Below are 9,643 nucleotides of genomic sequence, written 5' to 3'. Positions count from 1 at the left end.
ATGAATTTCTTATGAGAATTAAGTGCGAGCCTTCTGGGACGGATACCTATATAAGTAGCACGTTGGAATGCTAACATTTCGCTTCGTTCTACTATATTTACACTTTATTACAAATATCATGTATACATAATCCATACATATATTCATTTGTGTAGAGTTCATACCAAAATCTACATGAAACTATTTTAGGCAAAATTTTCTATAGCACAAACTACAGTGCCTTTATTATTATACAAAATAATGTAAAATGTGTTCTAACATCCCCAAAAATAAAATTACACATTTATGAAGTAATTGAACTGAATGTACAAACGTTGTCATGTGGGATAGCACCATCACATTTATTAAAAAAGAAGAATTATTTCTAATTCAAAGTTCTGTCTGTTTAAAGTGTAGCTAGAATACGTGTAAAGCCCATGCAAGCTGTCACGACAGTTTGCCCACAGCCCCAGAATAGAGCATATAAAGGGTTCATTGGTAAACTTGAAGCTCGGTAAACAAATGCAATGGCTGCACTGCTGACCACTCCTGTTACTGCTGGTGCCACAATACCAATAACTAATATAGCCAGTGGGAAAAATTTGCCAAATTTATGTTTTCTTAATGTAAGAAACGCAATTAGTCCCGCAATCTAAAAAAGATTGTAATTATAATGTGTACAAGAACTTTTGATTGGTTACCAGATGCACAATTATTGATGAAAAGAAGGCCCACAGGAAGACATGATACCACATCTTAGTGAAGGTGTTGAGAGAGTCAGCTTGTTGCAACCACAGAACTGATCCAACAGAGTCTAGTTCCATGTTACTGACCATTTTCAGATACAATGTAAAGGTTTTATGTTATGTTGTCAGCTTCACTATTGGTTTTTACCATCATGAGCCATTCATCTTGTGGTCTAAATAATAACATTTTATACAGATATTAACTTACACATATCAAACTTACTTGGTAAACATCAAAGACATAGTACTAGGTGCTTTATTTCCTACTAATAAATGATATGACTTGTGATTTGATTGTAGACCATAGTCGCTTCCTTAGGTGTCCAATTTACATAGAATCATTATTAAACACTTGATTGATCCTTAAATTTCAATTAGAGAACAACCCTCATCCAATCAAATGTTAAACATTAAAGACTGCTGATTAATTGTCAATGTTTTGGTACACTGAAAAGTAATATGATAACGTTCTAGCAGAGAAAAATGATATGAATGAATGAACCACCCCAACTTCAACAATGAACTATATCTACTACGAGTTTTTTACGTATTTACCTCTTGCAGGTAGTGAAACGTTATTGCAATACAAACATCAAAAATAGTAAACTACACGCACATTGCGTTTTACTTTAAATTCTATACAGTACAAAAGTCAATTGTGCTTTAATATTTGTAATCTCAAGTGTCAAATCTGTCAAACATCGAATTTGCTGTCAGAATCGATGGAGTAGGTCATTTGAAGTTGGTGACTTTAGAGCTACGCCGTAGGAGTTGTGGCTAAGTTTCCGACTACAGTGAGATGAAAAGTGAAGAAGGGTCATTATTTTTCGTTTTTGTGTTGTTTATTTTTTGTTATTTGTTGTTTTCTATAACCTTCCGACACTAAAGCAGGTGACATTAAATTTGTTCACTGTGTTGATAGAATCATGTATGAAGGAATGAGTGTATTTTGTAAAAAAATGTTTAAAGTCAGAAACATTAATTTTTAAGTAATTTTGTGGTTGGCATATTTGTTTGATCAAAGAGATTTGATTCTCATCCATTTATTAATTATAAAACGCACTTAATATGTATAAAACGCACCTCAATTTTTTCGATGTAAAAATTGACTAAAAAGTGCGTCTTGTATTTAAAGGATTACGATATTTTTAGTACAAAGGTTCTAAATTCCTATATTTTTTTAATTTTGCGAATATTTAGTAGATTTATGAGACTCTTGTATTAAACAATGATTTAAACTGTACATAAAAATGGTGGATGCGCCGGTACAATTTTTTGGGAGTAAAGAATATTAGTACACAAAATAAATAATATTCCAATAAACTAAAACTATGCATTGTTTAAGATTAGGTAATTGATTGGTTGTATTAAAAATGTTAATCTTTTATTACGTAAATTTATTATAACTTAAAATGAATATTATGATAACTACGCGAATTAATAATGATAACATAATTAAGCAATCACAATACACAGAAAACCACAATTATGCAAAATTCATGGTTTATCGTACAATTTTAAAGCTAAATATTGTTTATGCAGTCTTTGCTTGCAAAATTGGTAAAATTCAATCTCTTTCGAAAAGTTAGTTCTAACAATGTTTTTCACATCTTCGCTAACGGCAGGTTTAAATGCATTCTTGTTTATAGGCTTAATTCGACTTATTTCATCTGAAACACAAAATTAAAACAGAAATTATTACCAGACATTTCTTACTCCAATAAACATCAGCCGCTCCCGAAAAAAATTTAGGAATATATTTTTCTAAAACTGTTAGAGTTTTATTTAAGTCTTCTAGAACTCCAACGACAGCGTAATGCTGCTCGACAACTCGTTTTGCTCTTTCTAAAGCTCCTTGTGTATTAAATGGCAAGCATTCGCTGTGATGTCCACAGAAAAACATGGACTGTCTTCTATGATCGCCAATTCCCTCATGGATTTGACCAGAGATGTATCTGCATTCTGGGTCTCCACTTAGCACACAGTGTTCAAAGTCCTAAAAAAAATAAGAAATAATTCCAAACTTACTTATTTATTCCTGTGTTTATACTTTTTTAAGCCACTTTGGATCCGGCAGTGGAATATCAGGGAAAGCTATTTTTCTCTCCACGTAATACCATGGTGCTCGGATGTAGTAGTACCAAGAGATAACGCGCTCAACAGGATCACGCACTAGGTTGATGTAAATTGGATTAGGCATCCCAAATCTGCACGAAATTTTAATAAAAATGTAAATATTTTCGTCCAAGTTACTTACTCGGAAAAGTTTGTGAAACAAACATGTTTGATGTAAACTCCAGGTGGTTCAAAGCTTGATACCAACGCTGATAAACCAGCTTGATCATCAGGAGATAATCTAATTGTTTCTACTCGTTGGACACGATCTTGATGAAATCCGAAATTATTTTTATGACTAAGTCGTCGAACTAGCTCCATTAATGTTTGTGAACCAACTTTAGGAACTCTGTTGAAAAAGACGATATCTTGTTGGGCCCTCCTCGTGTTATTTAAGTAATCTGGTTCTAAGATTTCTATCTGTAAAACGACAAAAACTCAATGAAACGGTAAGTTAAACTTGATTTTATTTTAAAAAAGTAACTGTCCTGTTATCTACTGAAGTGTTGTAAACCCGTTTACTAGGAATAACTATAGAAGTAGGTGCAATAACTGCAATAACTCTTATAAAATCGACAAAAGTATGTATGTCACATCTTTATGCAACTCTCCAGTTATTAATTTTCTTATTAATGACACTGGTGCGGTGTTTTATCCACTCCCATTATAATATTTTCTTAGTGTAACCTTTTGACCTCACTCCAAACCTACCTCATCTGCATTTTGTAATATTTTCATTACTACTGGAATCCCTGATGCATCTCCTTCCGCAGTATTTTCTAAAATAAATATTCATTAATAATTTAAATAGAATATGCGTTTACATGTGTAAACAGCCATTTATACAATTAGTATCTGTGTGTTAGCTAATGCAAGAAAATTAATAAAGCCCGACCACTAGTAAAATGAAATGTGTTCAGTGAAAGCGGTGTGTTCATTTGCGGTATCACTTAGCAGTAATTATTTGGAGTATTGAGGAAATTTTATTTTATTATAGGTTTACAGTTAGTGAAATTACTAGACGGCTCCAATACAGAGCAATTTTTTTTAAAAAGCTCCGTTTGTAAGTGGCCGCTAACAGCTATGGAGGTAGGAGGTCGCAAGAATTTTGAACCGTGGGCAGTTGCCCAAAAACGAGATAATGATAATGACTTCTGTATTACAACGAACGAAGACGAAAAAACTATTTTTAATCCGAAACAAAAACGTAGCTCGTGTCTACTGTGCGTGTAAATCTTAAACAGCGATTATCCGTTTTTTTTTCGAGACTCACTAAATAAACAGGAGTCACTCTCTTGAACGAACTTTTGATTTCTAGTGTTTGCATTACTCTCAGTTTTGAAAAAATAACAAAATGGACAATAGAAATCACGCCTTGATGAGTAATTTTTATACAGGATTGTTTACAATACCATGACTTTCTATCTGTACATAATTTGGTTTACTACGTTCTGGTTATCGTAGTGGAAAAGTACCTGAGTACTTGACCCAGACAATACAAGAAGCGATGAATGGTCTCCGGTGCTAATGGATTATTTGTGTTCACTTCACATTAATTCGCTAAAACTAAGAGGAACAGCAAATAATCTTTCACTTTTTGACAACAAAGCGAAGGTACAAGTTATTACAGTTTGTCGGAAAATGCAACCATGTAACATTACAGTTGCAGCTGGTATACTTACCTAAATGACCGTTTAGCAAGATTTCTGGTTGTAATTTGACTTCCATTTCTTTTAATTTAGTATGCAAATCCCTTGTGTGGATAAAAAGAAATAAAGTTGTCGACACCGCCAATAACGCTATTAGTTCACTAGTCCTGAAAAAAGCACTATCAGTTTCAGAGAATTAAAACTCATTTAAAAAAAAATGTACACAAAGAATGATCTACTTTTAAACATAATCATAACGTCTTTATGCATTGCCTCCTTCCGAGATGGAAAATCTCGAGACATTCACCACGACCGTCAATAAAGTTGAAGGTCTCGGACATGATGCCGTTACCTCAGTATGAATATTTCCTGAAACCTCTTTTACACATTTATCCGTTTTGAGTTTAATGCCCACGTCGGAAGCGGAGCACACGGTCAGTAATTAAAAAAGATTGTTACTATGTATGGGCATAAAGAGCACACTTGTCAGCGGAAATACTAATGTCTGTAATCGTTAATTGCGTCTAACTGTCATCTTCATTAAACTTCTTAGATTAAAAATGGATCGTTATGTTTAAAGATTGCTTAGATATCTACTAATTTCATAATTAACTGCTTAATTAAGATTTACGTAATATTGTGCGTGAAAGGAGTAGGTCTCACACTTCGGTATACAATATGAGGAACAAGAAACTGCGGAAAAGGGTACTACCTGAAGTGGTAGTCCGGAAATTTTAATCGTTTTAAATATGTTTCCATGAATTTATTTTAGGCTAAGGTCTCTCTTTGCTAACTTTGTAATTACGTGACAATCCCTGGTTTCCGTGACCCCAATGAGTCTGACTATTGTTTTTGAAAATGATTACAAGTCTGTGTGTGTATTCAAAAATAATAGTTCAAAAAGGTACTAATTATATCTCAATTAGAGTTGCTAAATGAAGATTACTTTTGCTTTTCTCTTACGGTTGGTTGAGAGAATGGCAAAAAACAGGACGATTTGATGGACCGAGCTCCAATTCAAAAAAAATTCTTCATCCACCTCCATTTCTTGGAACGTGTCCCAAATACCTTTCACCACAGCAATCGATTTTACACATCAATGTTCAATAATTTTTAAGTGTAAATCAACAATACCACTTTATTAAATAATTGTAGAAAGTAAATTAAAGCCGTGACAGATGGTCTTACAAATTTTAAAAAATTGCGTTGGTAGATGCCTGTCACTACTCCTAATTTGCTAATTCCATTAGTCATGATCTTTTCATTTGATCAGAATTAATAAAACAAACAAGAGATTTCATTCTTTGGCACAATCTTCTCAAAATGTGAGTGAGAGGCTTTTCCTGGTTAATTTTGTCTCAGGGAGATATAGTAAGGTTAAGCCTGATTCTTCTAAAACCTCCGGGAATTTCTGCTACAAATAATTTTTCATGAGTGAGTGAAGATTTAGCATGATGTCAACAGAAAAGACTATTCATATCTTCTACCGTAAAATCTGTGCTGAAAATATGCGTTCCAAACAGTTGAGTTTCCAGATTGCAGCCGGAACTTCTGACAATAAGATTGTCGTAAAATATACCTCAGCAACAGTGACGGCTTTTTGCCTCAGTGCCTGTACGGTGTTGTGTCATGCTAAATTAAATTGCAGTAAAATTCAAAATAACCTTATTTCTATAATAAGTGTCTAGAAAAGGTTTGATTAAAAACAGACACAAGTTCTTAGAAGATGTGTTGAAACGTGTCTCCATTTACATTAAGAAATTAAAAAATTATATGCAATCTTGTAAATACGTAAGTCGTAAAAATCAGCTTATTTTTCTGGTAGCAAATTACTTGAGAGTCACGCACAGACAATTAGTGTCCCAAATTGAATACAAAACTTCATCAAATAATAATGTAAAGAGCTTAAATTGATGTAGATTTGATGGCAACCAAATGATTTTTTAAACAGACGTAAAGATTAGATCACCTCTCTTGTTCATTATCTTTCGTTTTTTGTTACTTGTTCCAACTATTTACGACACGTTCCAAACAAAACGTCGGAAATAAAATTTGATGGTATTAAGCAGGTATTAAAAAGCCATTGTGTCAGCTAACGGTTTCTTCAATTTGAATGGGAGAATCTTTAAATCACAACTCAATATTCTTGACCACACACTGGTGATAATGTACACCAATAAACGCCCAGAAATATTTTTTATGTATTGTGTAAATTTTGACCTCGGGTTAGATTCGTTTGATTTTTCCGGGTCAAAATTAACATGGTTTCAGGTAATTGGGGGAATCACACAATAAAGAAGCTTAAGATTTCAGTTTTTGATAAAGTGGCACGCTTTTATTGCACCATAAAACTGAAAAAGTTGATTACTGCGAGATCTAGTAATTAAGAAATAGTTTTTAATGGAGGAGATTGTAAAGTTTTATACAGATGGATGGGAAGGAAACTTTACCATCTGGTACGAAAGAACCTAGTTTACTTCCAGATCTATTCATTTTCTGCAATAATAATTCATTGTGATGTTGTGTTAAATCTAATTTATCCAGAGTACATTCTCTATTTTATGGTTGACTACGTCTACATACCGTTCTAGATTCACCCAGAGCATAAAAACCTTGCCAACGTAATTCATTTTCAGTCAACTTATGTAATGAAGTGTAACAATAAAAATACTGGTCGGTTATTCCAATAGTATTTTGATAAAATTAAAAGAAAGTGAAAAATTGCTAACTTTTTCAGGACTCAGGAGACTACTCTATATTCCATTTGCTACTTTACTATCCTAAGTTGATTTTTAAATGCTGAAAGCATAGTATAAATAATATTCGTCACTACTAGCATGAGTAGAAGCCCTTATGTCATCTGCTTCAGAGCTGTGAAATTAAATTTATTTTCTACAAATACATAGATAAAAAACGTATTATCGCTTATAAAAAAGCTAAAAATTTAGTGAGAATTCTTTTAATCTCGAGAAATAATAACGCTCGAGCCAGAAAAATGTCTTCTTTTCCTTGGTATATAATTACTATAATGACGTGCTGATGAGATGACTTGCTTTAATTTTTTTCCGTGATAAAGACTGCAAAGTGGATATTAAAAGATGAGTTGTATCATCACTTCAATGGTCCGCAAATGATAAGCAGTTTTTCCCACATAACAATGGCAAATCTATCTGTTGTTATAGTCACAATACGAAAAATTTCGCATATAAACTATAAGCGATCCATTATAAGCATAAAATTTCCAAGATCTTCAAGATTAGTGCTCCAATTTTGCAACAAATTATGTGTTTATTTGCATAATGTACCGGTAGATTTGGCTATTAATCGCGATTTTAAGACATTTTTCTAGGAAATTCCTCTCAAGCAGGTCAATTACGCTCATCTTTAACTGTAATATTTTGCAAAAAATAAAAATTGTTGAGTAAAAAAATCTACAGTCATTGCGTGTTATAAAACCTTGAATAGACTACGTATATGTAACATCATTAAAGTATAACCAGGGGAAGGCCATTTCTGATAGTTTTGTACTAATTTTGAATCCATGAAGCGGAACAGGAAGGGGTGACTGGGCAGGATATACAATTGTGACCAAAATGCATAACCATTGTGAAATGTGATTGTCATTGTATGCAGTTTTTGAAACTAGAATAACGCATTTATTCATATTATACTACAATCGAAAATTGTAACGGTTGTTAATTTTGTTCCTAGAATTTTTGGCACATGACAATTGTATTTTTGTTGTGATTGCTATCGGCTATATTTTAATTTATATTTGAGTTTATAATTAACATTTTTGGCCAAGCGAGTTTAGCGTCCGTAGACCTGCCATACATTTATGTCTCATACTCTTCTACTTGTTGAATAAATTGTATTTGTAGTAACAAAAAAAACTTCGTTTTACTAGTACATACTATAATGTGCTAGTTTATGGCCAGATAATTATGCTGTAAAGAGTGCCTACTTTATAAAGGAGTCAAACTTTATTATACAGCTTAGCTTACATAAATCTATACTGTAACTTTCACGTTGTATCAAAAAATTTCAAAGTTGTCTGGTGTCAAAATAGTTTTGTTAATATAACTGTCATCAAAATGACAAATTAAGTAATTGTGTCAAATTTATTAATAATATATTATAAAACGCGTTTTATAAAACACGAGTACTGGAAAGAAAAAAGAATGCTTTTAAGTTTTATAAAACGAATTTTTTTATGCTATTTTTCTTAATTTGCATATTCAATACGACTTTTTTACAAAAATTTTCTACGTTGCTATGGTAATGAATCTATTAACGCATCCGAAAATACGGATACGGAAATAGATTTGTTACAACAGCAAATTAGAAAAAGTCGATTAAAGCATCGGTTTCTAATGTTCGTTACTTAGCCAATTAGTCAACAGACTTTGATGTCATTTTATTAACATCCACATTTTATCATTCTTAGAATTTTAAAATATTTTTTGAAAATTACTTCTTTAAAAGTAACGACTAAAGTATGAGTTACAAAAAAACGAACATTGAAATTGTAATTTGTTGTATGAGCTAAGGAGCAGTGAAGTATGTAATCGATTATGTATTAAATTCTAGTAACATAATGTTAAACTTAACAAATACATAAACATTACGAAAAAAGTTTCCGTTCATAAATACAAACAAAATGTGAGAAATTCTATCACTTTTACCAAGGAATTGTGTATTATGGCCGATATAAATACAATTTTTATTAACAAGACAATAACTCATTATAAACAATAAATCGATATAGAACAATGCCTATACCTATAATTATTGTTTTCTAATAAAAATTGTGAATAAGAGTAGAGACTAAAGTACTATATTTGTTTAAAAAAATAATGTCAATATTACCTTTTTGGCAGCGAGAATCTCCTATGTCTTTGGAATAAATCCATCTTTAAATCACAACAATTTTCGTGTAACATCCACAACTACATGCTTCATATAAAATAAAAAATCCATAGTAACATATTCATGTGTTCACAGCATCTTTCCGGTGTTTAATTACTATTTATTTGAATATTTTAACCACAATTTGCGCTTGTACCGCGCTGATACGCTTTCACAGCAAAATGTAACTGAGGTGCTCAACGTATGGTCTTCAACCTTTGTTGGAATCTGCTGGTGAGCTCTCTA

The 9,643-nt window shown here is 32.2% G+C and overlaps 2 protein-coding genes across 3 annotated transcripts; both read right to left on the bottom strand.

The window, feature by feature from the left end:
• Nucleotides 1–86: 86 nt before the first annotated feature.
• LOC148178900 (transmembrane protein 170A) lies at nt 87–1,450 on the bottom strand. The gene is made up of 4 exons (XM_088029732.1): nt 1,281–1,450; nt 949–1,172; nt 681–898; nt 87–631 (listed from the first exon to the last, which is right to left on the bottom strand). The coding sequence occupies exons 3-4, from the start codon at nt 813–815 to the stop codon at nt 386–388; spliced, it is 381 nt and encodes a 126-aa protein (XP_087885858.1). The 5' UTR covers nt 816–898; nt 949–1,172; nt 1,281–1,450; the 3' UTR covers nt 87–385.
• A 649-nt stretch (nt 1,451–2,099) lies between these two features.
• On the bottom strand, nt 2,100–9,611 carry pip (heparan sulfate 2-O-sulfotransferase pipe). Of its 2 annotated transcripts, none has more exons than XM_088029297.1 (7): nt 9,359–9,611; nt 4,523–4,656; nt 3,552–3,619; nt 2,983–3,260; nt 2,776–2,932; nt 2,442–2,721; nt 2,100–2,395 (listed from the first exon to the last, which is right to left on the bottom strand). In XM_088029297.1, exons 1-7 carry the CDS (start codon nt 9,430–9,432, stop codon nt 2,223–2,225), a joined length of 1,164 nt encoding a protein of 387 aa, XP_087885423.1. In that variant the 5' UTR covers nt 9,433–9,611; the 3' UTR covers nt 2,100–2,222. The 2 variants fall into 2 exon arrangements, with proteins under 2 accessions (XP_087885423.1, XP_087885422.1); XM_088029296.1 differs by lacking the exon at nt 9,359–9,611 and adding an exon at nt 4,713–4,799.
• Nucleotides 9,612–9,643: the final 32 nt, after the last annotated feature.

Source organism: Gnatocerus cornutus, chromosome 2, assembly GCF_029298725.1.
Source record: "Gnatocerus cornutus isolate USDA-ARS CGAHR chromosome 2, icGnaCorn1.1, whole genome shotgun sequence".
NCBI lineage: Eukaryota > Metazoa > Arthropoda > Insecta > Coleoptera > Tenebrionidae > Gnatocerus > Gnatocerus cornutus.
Note: the sequence above shows the minus strand (reverse complement) of the source record. Positions and strands in the feature narration are given on the sequence as shown.

Bases quoted from the DNA above. Each gene is read 5' to 3' on its own strand.
- LOC148178900 (XM_088029732.1), bottom strand. From the start codon at position 815: ATGGTCAGTAACATGGAACTAGACTCTGTTGGATCAGTTCTGTGGTTG. The intron at 632-680 runs GTAACCAATCAA...AATCTTTTTTAG, and splicing joins CATCAATAATTGTGCATCTG to ATTGCGGGACTAATTGCGTT.
- pip (XM_088029296.1), bottom strand. From the start codon at position 4,792: ATGTCTCGAGATTTTCCATCTCGGAAGGAGGCAATGCATAAAGACGTT. The intron at 4,657-4,712 runs GTACATTTTTTT...TGCTTTTTTCAG, and splicing joins AAAAGTAGATCATTCTTTGT to GACTAGTGAACTAATAGCGT. The intron at 3,261-3,551 runs GTAGGTTTGGAG...GTCGTTTTACAG, and splicing joins TATTACAAAATGCAGATGAG to ATAGAAATCTTAGAACCAGA.